The sequence below is a fragment of the Nanorana parkeri genome, unplaced genomic scaffold (genome assembly GCF_000935625.1).
Source record: "Nanorana parkeri isolate BGI_ZX_2015 unplaced genomic scaffold, ASM93562v1 scaffold949, whole genome shotgun sequence".
NCBI lineage: Eukaryota > Metazoa > Chordata > Amphibia > Anura > Dicroglossidae > Nanorana > Nanorana parkeri.
The window spans coordinates 3,842-25,771 of NW_017307217.1; the positions used below are offsets into that span (position 1 = coordinate 3,842).

The window sequence follows — 21,930 nt, forward strand, 5'->3', positions numbered from 1 at the left end:
TATATATATATACATATATATATACATACACACACACACATACATACATACACACTGTATTATACACTCAAATGGAACATGAGTCTCAAAATGTAAAATTAATAATGCATAATAGTGGGCACAACCAATGCTATTGTAAGAAAATATTGTTCGATAGAAGCCTGGATGGCACTGACCCCCAACACTGCATGCAAGTTGCAAGTTAAGCCACATTTACAACATAGCCCTCAAACAAAATTATCCGTACATATCATAATAAATATACTGTAGGTCTCCAATAAAGGTCTCCGTATCTTGGGTGTGATTGAAACATAGGCAATGACAAGAATGATTAGACAATAAAGAAGAGTAAAAAAAATCAATAGAAAGGAATCTCATCAGCCCAGATAAAGTGACATATGGGAGGCCTGACATTCACTGCAGTAATAACTTCTACAGCTCCAGCTGTGGTACATGCAAGATATATGTGTCACTCACTTGCAGCCAGTTCTAGTGCATTGTCCTCGACCAGAGCAGAATTTCAGGCAGGATGGGCCAATATAAACTGTAAGAGAGAAAAAATTTAGATGTCGGTTGATTTGTGGAGAGGGTGAAATGGATACTCTTATTGCAACTGAGAAGCTCATATTAAAAGATCCAGGACATGATAATTGTATTGAGCTATAACAGTCCACATTATCTAGTAGATTCACACAAGCACTCTTACATATGACCAATAAATTGTGTCTGCTTATCACAGCATTGAAGATAAGAATTATTTGGTACCTTAAGAGTAGACATGAGCTCTGGGTTTGTGTAAACATGAGTTTGACCTGAATTCAGCATGTTCACAGTTTGGCAAACAAGTAAACAAACTAGCCAGATTTTGCAAGTTTGCATGTCTGCAAGAGCCTCCAGCTGCGGGTCCCTCCGGGTCTGAGGCACACACTCAACAGCAGATTAGGTGGTCACAGTGGTGGAGGTATCTTGCAAGTCTGGGGCTGAATTTCTAACAATGGAATTGGAGATTTGGTCAGGATTAGAGATGGGAAGGGCTGGAACAAAAACCCTGAAAAACGCGAAAAAAAATGTTTTTTTTCTGTCTTTTTCAAAACCTGTTTTTGGTTTTTTTCTGGAAAAATTGAATTAAAAAAAAAGAAGTGTGGAATATGTTCTTTTACATACAATATATCTTTGACATGGTATTCAAACTACATAACATGAAGACCTTAATAAAAGATTTCTGAGACTTTATGAAAAGTCTTCAATTATTGCACTATTGCATTATTCTCTCAGCTGAAGACAAGCAAATCCTGGAATACAATTCAAGTACAGGCAGTCCACGGGTTACATATAAGATAGGGACTGTAGGTTTGTACTTAAGTTGAATTTGTATGTAAGTCGGAACAGGTATATTTTTTTATTTTAATGCTCTGAGCAATAGCCAGCCTGCTATTGGATATTTCAAATTGCAATAGCCAATAGCAGGCTGGTTATTGCATCTGCCCACTGCCTGCTGTCAATCAGCAGAGGAGGGGGCCTGAAGGAGAAAGTTCTCTATCAGGTCCTCCCATGCTGATTGACAGCAGGCAGTGGGTGGGGAAAGAGGAGGCCGGGACAGCAGCGGAGGTACGGGGGGCAGCGGTGCAATGCAGCGGTATGTGTCCCCGTGCCTCCGCCAACACAGGCGGGGAGAGCAGCGCGGATTTGAAGGGACACAGGCCGCTGCAGCCACAGTTCTCCTAAATGTACCGGCGGCTGCATTTCTGCCACTAGGGGCACTGCAGAGGAAAGACTCCAATTTAGTTAGCTTGCGGGCTCTATCTTATACTTCCTACAGTTGGGTGACTGTTGACATGATAGTAGATTATAGTTTCTGTCCTCTCAGGCCTTAATTGACAGGTAAGAGGGTACATTTGTCTGACAGTTTATCTTTATAACTTTTAAATGATTCCTAATAATGTTCTGCACCATCACAGTATAATGTTTACCTATAGTCTGCTCAGTAAATTGTTTTTTTTCCTCCTCTCAGTAAAATGGTGAGACCAACATCTAGGGGTTGATTTACTAACCTTATAAACACACCACGAACATGTATACACCTCTGTAGTGTGTTCCTTCCCAGCATGATCTATGGGTGGAATCTAAACACCTTTGTAGTGTGTACACACCCAGCAGGTGTGTTATGCAAAGCCAAGCATGAATTGCAAGGTGATGTTGTGTAAATTAGCTCTACATTGTGTTGCTTGCGTTGATTAATGCAGGAATGTAAATGCATGAGCTAACCATTTTTGTCTAAACTGTGAAGCAGCATTATATATGCATCATGTGCATGATTTTTCCATATGGCATTAGTGGAAATATGCTTTTAGAGACTTTTTGGTTGATAAATACGTTTTGCTGTGTGAAAATCACACGCACCTGGTGCGTGTGTTTAGGTTAGTAAATCACCCCCCTAGATTTTGGAAACATTTCCACAGTGCAACTTCTGCTGAGAGCAAAGCTGCAATTTGCAAATATTGTGAGAACTATTCTTTTCCAAATGCTACAAGGATGACAAAACACATCCTTGCATGCCACATGTGCCCTAAAGACATTAAAAATACTTTATGGAATTAAATGTGGAGAACCATAATGAAAGTGGAAGTAGCTTTTCTCTCAAGAGTTCTCATTCCAGAAAGTCTTTCTGCTGCTTCTGGATCAATACTAAGTGCTTCTTCACCAGCAGCATCTTCAAGTAAGGAGTAAAAAAATGTAAAAAGCAAGTTTAGTTTATTTACTGAATAAGCTGTACTTTAATTTCATGCATAATACTTTTATATACACTGCATTTCACGTTCCTAGTGTAACAAATTACTTTCAATTTGTAAAAATACTCCACACTGAATTTATTTAAATTTTTCAGAAAATTTCAATTTTTTTCTGGAAAAAAAAACAGGGAAATTTTTTTTTTTCTCATGGCTTTAAAATTTCCGGAAACTTTACATCTCTAGTCAGGATTAATGGTGTCCTTAATGCTGAGAAATACAAGCAGATACTTATCCATCATGCCATGCCATCAAGGAGGCGTGTGATTGGCCCTAATTTTATTCTGCAGCAGGACAACGACCCCAAACATACAGCCAATGTCCTTAAGAACTAAACATAAAGGATAACAAGGAGTCCAGGAAGTGATGGTTTGGCCCCACAGAGCCCTGATCTCAGCATCGAGTCTTTCTGGGATAACATGAAGAGACAGAAGGATTTGAGGCAGCCCACATCCACAGAAGATCTGTGCTTAGTTCTGCAAGATATTTGAAACAACCTACCTGCCGAGTTCCTTCAAAAACTGTGTGCAAGTGTACCTAGAAGAATTGATGCTGTTTTGAAGGCAATGGGTGGTCACACCAAATATTGATTTGGATTTCTCTTCTGTTCATTTACTTTCTATTTTGTTATATGATAAAAAATAAACTATTAACACTTTTATTTCTGAAAGCATTCTTACTTTACATCATTTTATCACACCTGCCTAAAACATTTGCACAGTACTGTATATACATTTCAACTGTGTACATAGCTGTTTGCCCAAACTTCAGTTTTAATGGTCCCCCAAGGAGAAGTATAATACTAGTTTGTTTAGTCGTTCTAACGTTAGAGAATATTGCTTTCAACTATTGGCATTTTTTTTCTACATGAAGAAAGAGTTCTTTTATTATTGTGCTTTATATACGTGAATAAAATGTACAACTGAACATTACCATGTCACCTCATGATGAGTAGAAGTAGCATCCAATGTCTATAGATCATAAAGGAACTTGTCATAACAGACAGATGCAGTGTCTTGTGTCTGTATAGTGCATTATACAACTGTATTATGATTATGTCATGCAGAAATGATGTAGCGTCCTATGTCTGCATTGTACATAAAAGAACTGCATTATGATCCCATCATTGGTCAAGTCATGGTAATCAGATGTAGCATCCAATGTCTACACACAGTATGATGCAACTCTACTGTGATCATGTCATGATAAATAACATTTTAAAAATAGTCATGCTGGATGATAAAATAATGTTATCAACGATAGCTCTGTAATTCTGCAAATTCATCCAGACACCTATATTGATTAATGTAGGACAGCAAATTGTATGCTTCTGAATTCTTTACAGTATTTTTCCATGTACTACAAGGCTACTAGCATTTAAGCTGTTAATTTGCTTTGATTGTGCCTTATTTTTGTTTGCGTCTTATTGATTCCTGTCTTTGGGTAGCCATGACTGTTCCCAGTGAAAATAAATCAATAAAATATGATTGTTTATTACCTCCCCGCCACATGGACTTTACAGACTGGAGCAGCTTGAATCCTTTCCTACTTTTCAGTATTGTTTTCAGTGAACCATAACTAGTAAGGCTAAAAAGTTGAAAAGCCATAAAGGGAACAAGCAGTACTCTCTCCCGTTGGAGGTTTTCCAACAAGTTGCAGACATGATTGTGTTGATGACACAATACTAATTAGATAGGGATGAGTATCCTCACTCGTCTTTCAAATGACTGTGACAGATGAGTAGATCTAACAATTCTATGAAAGATTAACTGAACTGTATTTATTCTCCTTCGAGAAGAGGCGATTTAGGGAGGATATGATCATGTATAAAACACAAATGGTCCATATAGTGAACTTAGTGCAGAGGTATTCAGTTTAAGGTCATTGCAAAGGCCAAAGGGGCACCCTTTGCATCTGGAGGAAAAGAGGTTTAACCTCCACATACAGAAAAGCTTCTTCACAGTAGAGATGGCCATACACTCATAGATTTTTTTTTTTTTGTTCAGCCCGCAGGCTGAACAAAGAAATCGATTGAATTCCTCCATCCATGCTAAGCAGTGTGGATTTTTAGCCCAGCACCTTCAACAAAAGTAGATTTAGGCTGGAATCATTGTGCTGCGGCTTGCTGGACATTGTTTCCAGCGCAGCCCCAATGTTAGTTAAGGCAATTTGCCTTGTTTCAAATGGACTTAGTTCACACCACCATGATGCAATGGTGTGCGCTGAAAAAAGTACTGCATGCAGTACTGTACTTTTTTTCAGTGCAGCAGCATCATACACCTCACTGTGCCCATACAGTCATGGCCAAACATTGTCTGTCTGTCAGATTGGCTTTTTTTTCTCCACTTTTTTGTGTCATACTAATACAAACAAAAGAAATGAACATGAGAATGCCTAAACATTTGTAATTGCAGCAATATTCTGCGCAAAGTGGTGCATTATCTGACAGAAATGCAGGGCAGCCAATATTTTTGGCCATAACTGTAGAACTTAATGAAATATCCCTTGTGACATTTTAATAACATTCTAACAAAAAAAAGCATTGTAGTGCAGCTGCTGGTGTAAATCGGCCCTAAGTAACCAACTGTTAGAATTTCAAACAATTCCTGTGAATCGGATGAAATTCTAACAGTGTATGGCCAGCTTAGGAGCTGTGAAAATATGGAATAGGCTCTGTGAATTTAGGAAAGCTGGATGTATTCCTAAATTCACAGAAAATAACTGGATATTAATATTTATAAGTAATGACACCAGAGATTGCCGATCCACTGAATATCCTTTTGCCTTCAGGGTTTAAGAAGGATTTTTTTTTCTATCCTATGGAAGCAAATTGAACCATGCTTCATGAGGTTTTTTTGTCTTCCTCTGGATCAACTGTGGGTATAGGGCAGGGGTCAGCAACCTTAAACACTCAAAGAGCCATTTGGACCCGTTTCCCACAGAAAAGAAAACACTGGGCGCCACAAAACCCTTTTGACATCTACCATGAAGATAACACTGCATATATAGTTTTTTACCTTTATGCTATGTATAGCATGTATATAGGTATATGTGGGCTTAGTAATGCACTGGACTCTGGGCTTAGTAATGCACTGGACTCTGGGCTTAGTAACGCACTGGACTCTGGGCTTAGTAACGCACTGGAGTCTGGGCTTAGTAACGCACTGGACTCTGGGCTTAGTAACGCACTGGACTCTGGGCTTACCTGAGACCCCACAGAGCCCACCTGAGAGTGACCCTGCAGAGCACACCGTAGATCCTGCACAGCCCATCTGAGACTCTCTATGGTGGGCTCTGCAGGGCCTCAGGTGGGCTGGTCGCCGGGGTCCCTTTCCCTGTACCTCCTCCCAACTCCTCTTACCTGCTGCTGCTGGGGCATGGCCTCCTCCACCCCTCTGCCATGCCGCCCCTGGTAGAGCTGATACTCATGTAAGAGGCCCCCCAGGCTGCCCAGACCCCTCACATGGGTACCAGCTGTACTCCCCTGATGTCAGTGTTCTATCAAAGTTTGTGACTACGTTACAATGTGTGACCAGTGACGTTGTCACACATTTCAATGTAATCCCGCCCAGTTTTTTGGCGGTGGCATGTGTGACCGCCAATAGGTCAAGCATTCCAACGCTTTCTCAGCAGATCAGCATCACAAATCGTATGCGCAGGAGAACCGATCTGCCCTGGAACAGCTGTTCGGTCCTGAAATGTCACTTCAATACGTCTTTTATATTTTACCCAACAGAAAAATTTCCCCCAAAAAATTTAGGGTACTCTTGGCATGGCCAGGAAGGGGGTTTACCACCCTGGTCTTTAAGTGGTTAAGGTAAAAAAAAAAAAAATGTAAACTTGGCATTAGCTTTGCCACATTTTCTGTTACTGAAACTCTCACCTCTATATTATCTATGTAGACTTAATTTTGGCAGTCGCTTCATCTTTATTATCATATAAACAAAATAAGTAATTCGCTTTAACAATTGTTAATATAATACGATTACCTCAAAGCCTCAGAGGATAACAATTATAAAAGTGCCACTATGTAAATATGCTTTATTAGTACTCAGCTCGCTAATGTAAGACATACCTCCAGTCAGCCTACCTATTTATAGTGATGGGGCTATAGATCCTAAGGATGCACCTTGTTGGGAGGAGGGGTAGGCACTACCTTTTATTCCATGGTTCTAATTTTTTTTAATTTTTTTTTTTTAAATCCATTAGGCCAAATGTTTGCTAAAAGCACTGCCATAATTAAATCTCTTTAAAGGAGAACTATGGGGCTAGGGCTTTTCCCCATAGTTCTCCTTAGGGTAACGGGAGGACACAAACTAGCGTCCTCCCATCACCCTAAGCTCAGTATACCGCAAGCTACAGCTCGCGGTATACTGAGACGCTGCAGTATACCGCAAGCTACAGCTCGTGTTATACTGAGACGCCGCAGCTGATGCGGATCCAGACAATTATGTCTGGATCCGCCCAGCTGCGTGAGTGACAGCTGGCTCTCCCTATCTAGAGGCAGAGCCAGCTGTACCCGCCCCCTCCCTGTCCGTTCCGCCAGTCAGCGCTGGAGGATCGGAACGGGGAGGGGAAATCCAGTCCCTCCCCTGTCACGGCAGAGAGCCGTGACAGGATCGAGAAGTGAGCGAACGCTGGTATGAGTTCGCTTACTTCCCGATCTACTGAGCCAACCTGTGACAGTTTCATTGTCACAGGTCGGCTAGAACTATGAGGTGAGTGAAAAGCACTCACCTCATAGTTCTCCTTTAAGTATACTACAGCGCATGCATTACTTTACATTAACCCAAAGTCTTTCATGCACTCCAATACATACAGAGAGTTAGCTAAGGACGTAATAGATGCTGCTGCAGGCAGAGCTGAGAATCCCATTTTGCATGGCTACATTTTATTCAAGAATCCAGCTCCTGGCAAAGGAGTCTTGCTAGGTATGTGGAGCATAGTGAAAGCAGAAGAGAACTGTTTAATCAGCCTCCAATGACAGAATAAAAGAAACAATAAAGCCCTTGATTAAGTGTCAACCAGCTTGTAACCATGAAGTCACCTGACTGCACATTTAGCAAGCACCTGCACCAACACACTTTTTATAAAGAGGAAGAAAAGGATCAAACCATTTTAAGAAACAAAAGGAGGTGCTCTGATGCCAATCTCACAACATGGTCTATCACCATTATTATTACTAATAGTAGATGTGTGTTGATCTTCTGTAAGCGATCCCCCCCATCATGACAGCCTTGGACCATAGCCATGTCCTTAGACTTCACACACACACTGTCAAACTCACATCAAAAGTGATTCCTGCTCCTACTGGTCTAGCGCTACCACAGATCTTTAAGTTCCATATTACTAATACTAGGCAGGCTGCGGCTGGTATCTCCACCTTCAAGTTTTATTGCTTTCCGCATCCCCATTGGTAAGATTCTACTCATTTTCCTGTGTGATCACAGGGCCAGTAAACAATATATCCACAACAAGTTGCACTTTAACCCTTTAACCACAATATATCTGGTTTATATCCTTATCATGCTGCTAGCTGGGCCACCTAATGCAGTTACGTAAAATAGTATTTCCTCTCTAATACTACTAATTGCTTCTGTTCTGTATCTAATATATGTAATATGTATCTATATAAGCCCCTGTCTGATAGCATTCAGAGGTGACAGCTTCCAGTACAGGAGTTCTAGCTCAGCACTGTGCTGGAACTCCTGTGACCGGGTGACAGGGGAAGGCTGTGAATGCAAGAGAGGTAGCCAGTGAGAGGACGGGGGATGCCCGGAAACTTTGTGTTCCGGGGGGCCTTGTCGCCCGACACCCAGGAACTTCACGTCGCAGGCGATAATACCTGCCGCCCCTCTGCTCCCTGGGAAATTCGGCCCAGCCGTACCCCCTTCTTGGCGGTGCCCAGGGGGAAGGTGCCCCCCCATGCTACGCCACTGCCTGGATGAAAGATAAGCTTGGCACATGTAGTCTACAGGCATCATATGCCTTTTAAAGCTTCCTTTTTAATTGTGGCTGCAGTGTAGATTTAATAAGAATTATATGCGGCGACTATGCATAAAGCATTCAAATCCATAGAAACCAATCCCATGTCAGTTTACTGTACTTAAATGAAGATAACAAAGCAGTCTGATTTGTTGTCATGTGTTACTGTATTTTGGTAATTCTTGGATTACCATGTTTTGTTCTGCACTAATGATTAAATATGTTAGCATTATGGATTATGAAGGAGCTTGTTAATGCTGGGGATGGTCAGATTTTGATCTTGTTAGCAAATAAAATACTTATTGCAGATTGAGAAATTATACTTTCTTGAATAATAAAGCAAAATATACAAATAACAAATTAATAAACTGTAAAGAGTTACAAGTCTGTGTGTTTATCAAAGAAGCCAGTGTATTTATTGAATTCACACTCCGCCTCCACAGTCAGCATCTCAGCTGGCAATAAGATAGCACAAAGCAGCCACAGACAAACCGTTACTTTGCCTTATGTTGATACAGATCTGTGTAAACTATTATTCAAACAAATCAAATCAAATGTCAGCCCTATTCCAATCTGCCCAGTTCCCTCCCAAAATATTAATTATTTTAAATACTTCCTAACCAAGAAATTGGGACCAAAGGTATGATTCCATAGGAAAATTTCAGTTTATGGAAGTGATGTACACAGTTCAGGCTTAAAGAAGAATCTTTTTTAGAGAGGAGAAGTATTTGAGCCTTAGTTTTTTTTATTGCGGTCTTTATCCCCACTGGGAAGATTTCCCCTCACTTCCTGCAGCTATGACCCAAAGGCATTAGTATAAGCTGAACATCCTAAACCCACTTATTGAAGTGCAATCTTCACATACCCTTACATATAATTCACTACGGAGCCAGTGAAACTATCACTAGGCCATAGTGGAATCTATAAAAGGCATATATGGAGAATATACTTCAGGGAGTAGAGACAGAAACTTTGTCTAACAGCAATGCCCCAGTGGTCCCTTGAGGGGGAATGTTGCCAAGACAGAAAATCTTTCTTACAGTGAAAAAGATTAAAATAAAAACCTGACAGAGGATCTAGCATTTCCCCACTCTAAAGCTAAAGAAACACATTAAAAAGGGCTTTGGCTGGAGTTCTTCTTTATGTACAAGCAAATTACAACTGGAAATTGCTGATAAGGATGATCTCTGATACATAACCTATAGTTGGATCAGAACAAAAAAAGTCACAAAACCATTTAAACAGTATGCATAGTAGGCCTCCAGGCACTGGATAGGGCATCTGTAAAATAATTTGGAATAATAGAAAGGTGGCATATATATAATGTGCCTTCTTCTAGTTATTTCCTGTGGCAGCATTCCTCCCCTTCCATCTTCATTTACAGAAACAGAATAAAGCAAGCTTAAGAGTGACTCTTGCATGCTTTACACAGTCTATATTTAAGGCCTTTTATACAATCTCTATGTAACACCCTCTACGCCTCTACACTGTAGGCATATATTAACACATGCACACAGCTAGCATTAACTTATTTTTTAGTATGTGATTCAATGTAAACATGTGTGGGTCAGCCCATTATCACATTGTAGTGCACACAATCTGCATGAACCTGCTTTCTTATATATCCAGAAATGTGCATGTACATTACATTCTGTATTTCGGGAGCAAGGGTCATCCATGCTACAAGTCATATCCCATCCAAATATATGAACACATTTCATTTACTTCTGGATTCCTTAATTAAATATTTTTTTTAGTGATGGTACACACCAACTGAAAGCTGAATTGGGCAGTGGTAGTACATGCTCTGTAAGTGGATAGGTGGGAAAGAATAACAGTAAACATCACTATCAATTTACAAATCATTAGGCAAATTAAACAACTGGAATTAACCTTCATAGTGTAACTGGAAAAAAATGTTTTATATTACAGGTGCAGTCTGCCATTAGCTTTAACACAGCATTTGAAGCAACATTTTCTTTCTTTTGGAAAAAAGGTTTAAGCCACATGAATAAAATCTGTTGTATGCACTCCCTTCAATGTATGATGGTTTTTCACAACCCTGTAGCTGCAGTTTTGCTGTACAGCTTGGTCTGTTACAGGAAATAAATAAAATTAGGGTTTTACTGGTAGATTCAACAGGTAATAAAACTATGCTACAGGGGGGACAAAGATTGCTACATTAATGTTATTATTAGACTGTATCCTATATGTAATTTTTTTTTCCCACAGTTACACTTTAACAATGTAGTATATGCCACTGCTTAAAGGAACATGAGCAGTTACGTAACACGTGTAAATACAGTTAAAAGAAAAGCTATTACAACAATTACATTATTTGTAATCATTTTAAGTAATGGGAATGTTCTCTCCTCTGGAAGGTTGACAAGTTTAAATATTTTAGGTTTAAATACTAACTGTTATCAAGTGCCCACATGTTCCCTGTAATTGGCCCATTCTGTGTCCAGCGAACTCTTGTGTCTCTCGTCAGTGCTGCATTTGGAAGAGGAATAGTAATTCTATTCCACCTGGATAAAAAAAAATATTGATATAAGTGTTAACAGAAGATTATAAATATTAAGCACTTTAGAAATAAATACATTTTAATGTGAAACACACATATATAAATAGAATCTGTCTTTGTGATATTTAGCTGACTTAGAATCTACTGTCTGCAGTTGTCCTCCCCAACCATAAGACACACTAGTTTTGCAGCAGGCTTTTGCTATTAATTTCTAGCTGTGTACTAAACTCCCCACCTTTATCTAAAGCCTGGCAATAATGGAGTAGAAGTTTTACCTAAATGGAGCAGAAATTTTAGGTATAAAGTAGAAGTAAAACTTCTACTTTATACCTACTTCTACTTAATGTAAGGGGGCATTAAACTGGCCACCAATGTGAGGCAGTGCTAAGCTACTAGCCACTAATGAAAAGGGCCACTACACTAATGACCAACAATTTTAGGGGGCACTACACCACTGACTAAAAGGGGGAGCTTTACCACCTTGGATATTAAGGATTTATTTTGGTTGGTTAATAGATACCAGCGCTGCACAGTTGATTCATTGCATCACATCTAGCAGTGTAGTGTTTATACTGGAATAGTGCTTAAGAGTTTGGCATGAAGCTGTGATGAGTGCTGGAAGTTTACCACTTACCACTAACATAAGGGGGCATTACACCACTGACCACCAACCTAGAGGACACTTTACCACTGACCACCAATGTAGGGGGGACTAAACCCAGGATTCAATAAAAATGTTCAATGCATAAACATAACAAACTGAAGATAATATTAAAACAGTAGAAATGGTACTTCCCTGCTTGGTTATTTTGTTTATATTTTATAAATGTTTAAAACATGGCTAACAAATCTTTTGTAGTGCAGTTTTCTCTAGACACCAGCACATGTTTTCTCTAATTTCACAGTGATCTCTTCCCAATATGATAACAATTCTATTCATAATTACAGATTATTATGGAAAGAAAAGTGCAGCTAAGAATGGTAAGGTTGACCGAGTCACTTAACACAGACAGACAAACATATAAAAAGATTACAGGAAATACCATACCCGCTATAGTTGTCTGATGAGTAGACAGTGCTGTGGGGAAGATGGGGTCCAGCACAAAGCTCTGGCAGACATTCAGAATGTAGTAATGACCAAGACCGGCCATGATTAGTTGAAAATTCCAAGCTCACACTAGCAGTAAATATAAAGCTCCATTAATAATGTATTGATAGAAAATATAGAAATACTGATGCTGATTGAGAAATTTCACACAAATTATGTAAATATTTACTATAATTATCCAATCAAATGAGGATGAAACAGGGAGGTAACAGTGAATTTCCTTTCACATGATTGGATAACTGAAGGGAATCTTTACAAGATTTGTTGTGTGAACAGTCTCAACTTTTTGAAAGGAGAACTATGGGGTTAAGGCTTTTCCCCATAGTTCTCTTTAGGGTAAAGGGAGGACACAAACTAGCGTCCTCACGTCACCCTAGGCTCATTATACACCTCATAGTTCTCCTTTAATAATTCATCCTCAATATATTAATGTAATAGATAATCATAAAACTGGTTTAACCTCATTTTGACATTTTGGCACTATTGATTGCTTCTCTGCCACAGGCACTAAAGTATATGTTAAAGGTCTCAGCCCTGTCAGCAAATGATGTCCTGTTTATTCTCTTGGATAAAAGAGTATCTGAAGCAGTCGCGATTTTGAAAAGTAACCATACAAATTACCACATGTTTTTGTCTTGCAGCTATGGTTGTATTCTAAATAAATATATAATTATCATATGAAACACATCAAAAACTATACTCCTAGTACCATCAAAATATTTCACAGCAGGCAGATATGAATGAATGGTTTGCATTTCATTGAAGAGTCCCTTATCATTCATGCAGTATACAGAGACACTGTGTAATGTGTGCCCTTTTATGCCTTGTATTCCTGACAGGAAAGCCCTTCTGCCCACCATGGGAGTTCCTGTGATGTGTAAAGGGCATCAGGCAAGAGATATCAGCAGGATTAATTAGCAGGACACCTTTACATTCCTTCTATAAATAGCAGAGATGTCAGCTGATCTACAGCAACTATCCATTGATAGTGCTGGTTCATATGGTATAGTGAATGCATTAGAGAATTTTCTGTCACTCTGGCATCATATTTTTCTGTACCTGTTTCCTGGCTGATGAGATCCGCATCCCAAATTAATAGAGAACTGTATCATGTGGGATTCAGTGGATGGTAGAACTGCCAGCACATGGAAAAAATCTACAGCCCACACATTTACGTTGTACCCTCGGTGACTGTTTTGCTTGAGACAAAATTTGGTAGCTGGAGTCTGCAGATCTGGGCTTATGACAGTAGAAACCAGTGATGGAACCTTAAATATAAAAGAAACTTAACTATAATGGTCAAATAGCATCCCAGCATTTCATCTAATGCTTGCAGTAAGAAAAATCCAAACATTTCTAAAAATTGTCATGTGACAATATGCATAAAAAAAAGGCTGGTGTCTATCAAGTCTAGCCTTTCACAACTTCAGCAGTTTTAAAGCAAAAATGATTCACCGCACAAAGTTAAAGCCATTTATTAACATTTTAATGCAGTACGTTACTGAATTTGGAATAAATATTTTTTAAAGCTATGAACAAAACATAGTTTTAAAATGATGGTGTCTATTTTTAACCTGTTATGTCAAATGTCTAGGCAACAACCTAGAGTTTTAAAAAAATCACTTCAATAAACCGCAATGCTCAGCCAAGATGTGCTATTTTGAGAATTTTTACAGTTCAATAATGATCTATAATTGCTTACAGAATCATTACCGAAAAAACTGGAAACATTTGCTTTAATTAGTTAAAACAGCAACTGTGAGCTGGCAAATTTGACAGAATGTTCTATTAGTCGAACTAGAAAAAGGGACATTTAATCTTTTAAATAGTAGACATGATGGAAAAGGAAAGGAACACCCAACTTGTACTCAGATATTAGCATTCACAAACAAGCTTAATCAATAAATACTCATCATCTACCTTACTGTTTGCATATGGGTTAACATGTCTTTTAACATTTGATAGGATATTTTCACAAAATTATAGAAAACTCAAGTTTGGTAAACTTTACAACACTGTTTTCTCCAATGCCTAATTGAATAAGCCAGAAACTGTGCTCAGATCGAACCACATTAAACTGCTTTTTTTAACTTTAATTTTGGAGCAAGTGTTAATCATATTCAGAATGTATGCAATGTTCATATAATGAATATAAATCACTGTGTCATAAAGTTTTCCAAACTTGAGCTCTCTGTTACTCTGGGAATTCATCCTACATTGAAGAGAGTTTTACATCCCGAAAGGCATATAGGCTCATACGCAAACAAAGTATGTATCAGAATGAAGAGACTTTTTTTAGCTGCCAGTGCCCTTTACAAGAACATAAACACACTTTTTAAACTTGATGGCCACAAAAATTCTTCATTAAGAAAATATATGTAGTTTCTTATTTTGAAATACATGAATTAAATGTGAATGTCATCAGAGAAACCGGAAGGTTATTGCTTAATTTTCCTTCTTAAGATGATAAATCTCTGGAATTCATGCTGACCTTCGTAGAGACTGTTAACTTTGCAAAGTGAATGTTCACTTAGCTTAATGAATAAGGTGAAGCTGATTTCACTCTGAATCATGTAAAAGGTAAAGAGAAAGACAGTATTTTCCTTGCACTTTATTGTATAATTATAGGAAGTACAGCTTACCGCATTGCTAAGACTTTAGTCAATCCTCGGCTGCCTGGACTTTTAAAAATTATCCAGCTTTGCTAATCTGTATGCCTGTTGACTAATTGGTTAGAATTACCGCCAACCAACTAGCATTTTCAGAAGAAGACAGGCAGTGCCAGTCCATGTATTTCTCTCATCACAGGTTTACATTCAGGCTTAGATATGTGTCTTTATTACTATGAATGGTTAACTTAAAGGAGAACTATGGGGTCAGTGTTTTTCCCCATAGTTCTCCTTAGGGTAACGGGAGGACACAAACTAGCGTCCCCCCGTTACCCTAAGCTCAGTATACCGCGAGCTACAGCTCGCGTCTATACTGAAACACCGCAGCCGGAGCGGATCCCGACTTAGATGACGGGATCCAATCTCTGTGATCTCAGATTTACCTTGTAAGAAGAGAATGCCAGTGTATCCATAACAATATGTTCCTTCTTGCCATCCACCTCTGCATAGAGGAGAACATCGTGCTCATGCGATTCTCCTGGGCTGCAGAGTCCACCTAAACGTGAACATGTTGAAAACAATTATATGATAACCAAGCATAACAAAAGGCACGAAAAGATGTGTAGCTCAACAAAATGTATTTGTTTCCAAGATTTATTCTGTATACTGCTCATTCATTATTGTATTGGAGTTACATAATCAGATCCTTTAGTAATTTAAGGGTGTGATATTGGCCAGCATTTCACTAACATTATCACACCTGTTTGCAAACCTGCTCTGGTTTTAATGCTGCTAGCCTCTAAAATTGAACCAGACCTAAAAAGTAACGGTTACATAAGTTTGAATGATTTTTATTGGGTTTTTTTTTTGTTTACTTTCAAAGGAAGGGCTTGGAAGCATTGTGAAAGGGGCGGGGCTTTTATGTTTTATAATTCAAAGTTTTATCATTGGAAAATAGTGTGGTATATTGGGGGCGGGAGGGCGTGGGTAATAAGTGAGTTTTGTAAATTAGCAATGCTACTGGCAAACAATTAAAAGCCTTGGTAATTTAAAAAAAGTACTTAATATAACAGCAATACAGGCATTTTGTTGAATATGTAAGTACCTGTATTAGTTTTCTATTAATTCCTGGATCCATGTACAGTCCCTTTGTATTTTCACATTTGCACAAAGAGTATTGGCTTCTTTAGTTAAGTTAAAGCCCCGTGCCAAAAAGGGCCCCAACATTGTCAAATGCTAAATGGGAGTGTGTATGGCCAGCTTTAGTCACAGCAACCCTCTTCTTCCAACATCGCCGCTCCCCAATCACACACCTCATGGTCACAGCATTTCCCTCCCTCTCTCCTCCACCCCAACTCCACTGCGACAGTTAGGTTTAGCAATGTATTAACTTTAGAATAAAACAAAAAACATCATAGTTTCCCTTTAAAAAAGCAAAACTTCCTGCACCAATAATAAAAAAACAAGAATAACAGATCTTAAACTTATAAACTTTGACCATTCCAAAAATGTATGACTGCATACTGAACTACATAACAGTTCTGTTGCTGAGCTAACAGTTTCCATTATCTCTAGATTCGGAAACACTTTTTCCTGTTGTTCCTCCAGGTGTTTAGCAAGTCTAGTAGACATTGGCTTCCTGTGATCTACACAGGGGACAGAAAAAGCAGCAGAAGCTTACCACAGATTATTTAGGAAATATCTACTGAATAATGTTTCTGAACATTTACCTAGTGAGGTCAAATTCAGGCCATCATGTGATATTAAAGTGACAAAAAACTCAGGAATTAAATCTTAAAAATGCATTCAGCTTCCCTAACTGTTAACAAAAATGTTGATTATTTGTGTAGCTTGGAGCAGTGGTTACTTTACAACACACACAAAGACAATGCGGAACAAAAGTAGCCACCCTTACAGAAGGAAGGACAGTGTCAGCACCAATTCAGAGATGATTTGAGGATCTATAGCTGAGTGATACACAAATAAGATGCATTTTTGTTAATAGATAATGTACTTGAATGCATTTTTAAGAATTAACTCCTAACATTTTAGGGCGTATTCTTTACATAGGGTCTAAAGAAAAAAAAAACATATTACCAATACAAATTGTTTACACAGCATTGAGCCATATTTATCAAATGAAACCTGTTCTTTAAAATGACAGTTGGAGAAAGATATTTGATTGGCTTGTCTATAGGGCAAGATTGACAGCTTACATAAGACACAGTGGTTTTGATTAACTAAGAGTAGATAGAGCTAACTTTGCAAAATCAACTTATGTTTACTTTAACTACCTCCGGGCCGGCCGTAGTAAAAAAACGGCCGGCCGGGAGCTCTCTAGATCTGAGCGTGCGTCTTTAGACGTCCGCTCAGACACGCCCCCCTTGTGCGCGCCGCTGGGCGCGTGCGAGCGGGATAGGACCGATATTTAAAAACAGGCAGCGATGCCTGTTAACATACAAGCGATCTGCCGGCTGTATAGCCGGCGGATCGCTTGTATGGGGTAACGATCGGTGCGTCGCCTATGGCCAATTTTGGGTATGGTAGTTTTCTGCGATTTCGCAGGTGCGCGCAATTTTAAAGCTTGACATGTTTGGTGTCTATTTACCCGACGTGACCCCGACTTTTATATTTTACCAAAAAACTGGGTAATAATAAATGTTTCCTAACCTAATGTAAAAAAAACTATTTTATTTCTAAATTTTCAGTAATTTTTCCTAATTATAGTAAAAAATAAAAACCGCAGTGGTGATTAAATACCACCAAAAGAAAGCTCTATATGTCCCCCAAAAATGGTATAAAATTCATGTCAGTCAAAGTACCGCAGCGCTGAATACTGAAAAATGGCCTGGCCAGGAAGGGGGTCTAAACACCTGGTCTTCAAGCAGTTAATCATCCAATCAAATTCTGTTTGCCGAATTTCCCTGCACACAAGTGGGCATTCAAGTGAACATTGCTTCACTTTTCTAAGTGAACATTCTCTAATCCTTTAGTAAATTATCAACATTTAAATATGAGGCCAACTCTGAGAAGGTAGCTTTCTAGCTGCAACAGGTAGTATGTGAAAATCCCACCACATGCTAAATTGTTACGTGACTGAATGTTTTAGCTAGGCTCTATAAAGGCATATTCGCTGTAGCCCGTACAGCTCCAGAACTTGGCCGAGCGGCTCAGTCGAGCCGAAGGCATATGCCTCGGCTCGGCTGAGCCGTGCTGAAAGCCAAAGCTGGCCGAGCGGCCGGCCAACAGCCTGCTTCTGACAGCCACTTGCAGAGAGATCAGCGTCCCTGGTTACCAGCTGACCAGGGACACTGATCTCCAGACAGCCTAACTCTCCCGGGCGCTCCAGGAGTCTCCTGCTCCCGGCCGCCCAGGAAAGAAACACTGCCTTTGAACTGCTGCAGTTCTCCATCAGGTCCCCACTACTGATTGACAGCAGCAGAGGGCGGGTACAATAGCTAGTTTGCTATTGGCTATTGAAATAGCCAATAGGAATCTAGCAATGCATTCCTATGGCCAAATTTTTTTTTTCTATTCTGACACGGCTCCGTGTCAGACGGCAGCAGAACCGCCGGCCAATAGAAAACTGTTGGGCGGAGCTAGCTGTCATTGCTAGCTCCGCACAATCGTTGCTGAGCTAGCAACTATTGTGCGGAGCAAGTAGCCTGTCGGAGGTTCGGCTTAGCCGATCCAGATGTTGGATTGGCTGAGTCAAACTCCTTCTGCACTTCACGTCGGCCGAACATGCTGAGCATGTTCGGCCGACCCAAAGCCACCCGATGTATGGCTGATTTCAGCTGATATACGTCTGGGGGAAAAAAAGTGGATAGCCGAACAGCGTTAAGGTCTCGCTTTAGGTCGGTCATTCACTCAGCTGCCTACGGGAGCTGAGTGAATAGACCCCAATGTAAAGTAAAAACACTGCAAGTAAGCATTTAAAATACTTTTACCTGCAATGTTTTAAGTTGGCAACAAGGTCTCTTTAAGCATATGAACTGATGTGCACATTCTGTGGTGCACCTTATTGGAACAGTAGGCACAAAGGCAATGTCATTTGGATGATCAATGTGCACAACATACTAGAACCACACTGTATGCATTGCATATCAGTGTACAATCAGATCATGATTTGTTGTCACTGATCACTGCACATGTTTACATGTGCTTGTGGTCCCACAATAAATGCACTTTCAATGATTCTTTCTGCTGGTGTTCTTTTATTGTAGTAAATCAACCCCACTGTGTAGTGGGTAATACATCACATTCCATTGGTCTAATTCTTTATGACTTTATACCAGTTTTGTTCTGTAGTGGAGTTAATTTACTCTTTCTTTGATGTTTTTGTATTTTCTTTAAAGCTGGATGCCAGGTAAATATATAAATACAAATTATTGCAGTTGTGCTTTTATTATAAAATAGGATTCTTGTACTCACTATAAAATCCTTAGAGTCCAATGAGGGACACAGCAAATATTTAACCTTTGAGTTATACATATACGCCTACAGGAATGTTGGACACTGGCAAACAAAAAAAACTGACTGTTTTGTAGCAAAGCTGTACTGAGAACATGATCATAAATACAGAGTGGTGGTATCTATGTCCCTCAATGGACTCTAGTGATGCACCGGTACCGAGTATTTGGGCGACTACTCGTACTTACCCAATTGCTCCCGATGCCTATCCTGATACCAGATTTTCCGGTATCAGGAAGCCAGGCGGCGAGTCATTACACGCTGCCTGGCTTCCTGATAGGCTGGGAAGCTGGCTCCATGCTCCCCCGTAATCAGGGAGCATGGAGCTGGCTTCACAGTCAATCATGAAGCCCCCAGTTTATTGACTTACCCCACCGGCTTTCTGATAGGCCGGGAAGCCGTCTCCATGCTTCCTCGCCCTCGTCACCAGGAAGCCGGGTGGCGTGTAATTACTTGTCGTTCAGCTTTCTGATTGGTCGGGAAGCTGGCCAATCAGAAGGCCAGGTAGCAAGTCATTACCCACCCACCCCCAACTTCCTAATTGGCCAGAAAGCCGGCTCCATGCTCCCTCATCACCCGGTGATGAGCAAGCATGGAGTTGCCTTTCCGGCCAATCAGGAAGCCGTGCGCTGTGTAGTGACTCATCGCCCAGCTTCCTGATTGGTCAGGAACCTGGTCAATCAGGAAGCCAGTCGGCGAGTCATTAGCTTCCCCCCTGGCTTCCTGATTGGTCAGAGAACCTTGTGACATGGGAGCATGGAGACAGCTTCCTGTCTAATCGTGAAGCCGGGTGGCAAGATATTACACGCCACCTGACTTCCTTAATTGGACTTCTGGTATCGATATTTGGTATTGGCGAGTACCGAAAAAGAAATTCCCACCCCCCAACTTCCTGATTGGCCAGAAAGCCGGCTCCATGCTTCCTCATCACCTGGTGACGAGGGACCAGTGGCGTAACAATCGCCATAGCGATCCAGGCGGCCGTTATGGGGCCCGGGCACAGGGGGGCCCGGCCAGGGCATCCCTCTTATGCCGTGTGGGCCGCCTGGGTCACTATGGCATGTAAGGGTGCAGGCTGTCACTGACACAGCTCTACAGCGGCATTTCCCCTCATAGCCGCTGCGGAGCTGTGTCAGTGACAGCCAGCAGCTATGGTAGAAGAGGCCAGCGTTCGCAGTGAAGGAGGAGGCGGGGCCCGCCTAAGAGCTACTCTGCCTCCTCTTACAAAACTGGCCAGCGACCTAAGAGCAGGTGGGGTCACTGATGTAAGAGGAGGCGGGGCCCGTCGATAGAAGAGGAGGCGTGGCCCGGTGACCACCGAGGCGGACAGCGCTGACAGGTAAGAGGTGTGCAGCTCATCTGAGACCCTGCAGAGCCCACTATAGAGAGTCTATGGTGGGCTCTGCAGGGTCACTCTCAGGTGGGCTGTTTGGTATATCAGGTGGGCTCTGCAAGTGGCATAACTAGCAATCACGGGGCCCCATACAAAATGTTGCTATGGGGCCCCAAGATTCTAGTTACGCCCCTGCGAGGGAGCATGTTCCCGGCTTCTTCTTATTGGGACTTCCAGTATCGGTATTCGGTATTGGCGAGTACCAAAACAAATATTGGTATTGGTGCATCCCTAGTCGACCAGAAACACAGAAGGGTGGGACCTGTGTCCCTCAAAGAACTCCCAAGAGAAGGATCTTACGGTGACTAGAAAAATACAGTTTTCTGTTTTTGTTCATTGAGGGACACAGAATTCCAAGAAAATTGAGATGTCAAAAAAATTTAGGCAGTGCTAGACTCTGACAGCTAGAGGCATGACTTCCAGTGGCAAATGCATACTGGGTTTTGTATTGTCACCACAGCTGGAGGGCAGGAGTTTGCCTTCCTCTGCTCTAGGCCTTAATACCACATTGTCCTTGGGTATGGCCAGAAAAATGTCTGTACATGACAAAGCCACCAGTTCAGACACAGGCCTTGCAAAGGTGATGGTGGCAAAGAGTGCAACCTTGTGAGTGAAAGTGGAAAGGGGAATATCCCTAATATGTAAAAATTGCATTTTTTTAAGAGCTGAGAAAACAATATTTAAATCCCACAGAGCAACAAGTGGGTGCACTGGGGCAGCTGCAAGCAAGAGATGTTCAAAAAGCCAGAGGTGACTGGTCACTGCAGGCAGTAGCAAGGACTAATTGCTATGAAACCGTGTGTCTCTTGCAGTTAGCAGTGGCAGAAAGGTGCAAAGGTACAAAGTAGTTACTGGTGCTCAGCCAGCACAGCCTACTCATTAAAGTGTCTTCAGAGACTGGGTCACACCAGTGGTTGTGTCATGGCTCGTGTGTAAATTTCAGCTTGAACTATTGAGCTATGTAAGCAACATATAAACATTCTTAATTTTTTTGTTTTAGTCCTAAAAGTAACAGTTGAAGAAATACATACAAACTACACATTCCCTTTAAA

The 21,930-nt window shown here is 40.6% G+C and overlaps 1 protein-coding gene across 1 annotated transcript in view; it reads right to left on the reverse strand.

The window, feature by feature from the left end:
• Positions 1–21,930, reverse strand: part of LOC108795226 (reelin-like) — a gene marked incomplete at its 3' end in the record, with an annotated part of 220,259 nt that overhangs the window by 2,552 nt on the left and 195,777 nt on the right. Inside the window, exons 13-18 of the mRNA XM_018566433.1 lie at positions 16,545–16,658; positions 15,456–15,568; positions 13,463–13,671; positions 12,344–12,472; positions 11,190–11,299; positions 478–544 (exon numbers count right to left, since the gene is read on the reverse strand). Coding sequence (XP_018421935.1) covers positions 478–544; positions 11,190–11,299; positions 12,344–12,472; positions 13,463–13,671; positions 15,456–15,568; positions 16,545–16,658 — 742 coding nt within the window. The remainder of the gene's footprint in view (positions 1–477; positions 545–11,189; positions 11,300–12,343; positions 12,473–13,462; positions 13,672–15,455; positions 15,569–16,544; positions 16,659–21,930) is intronic.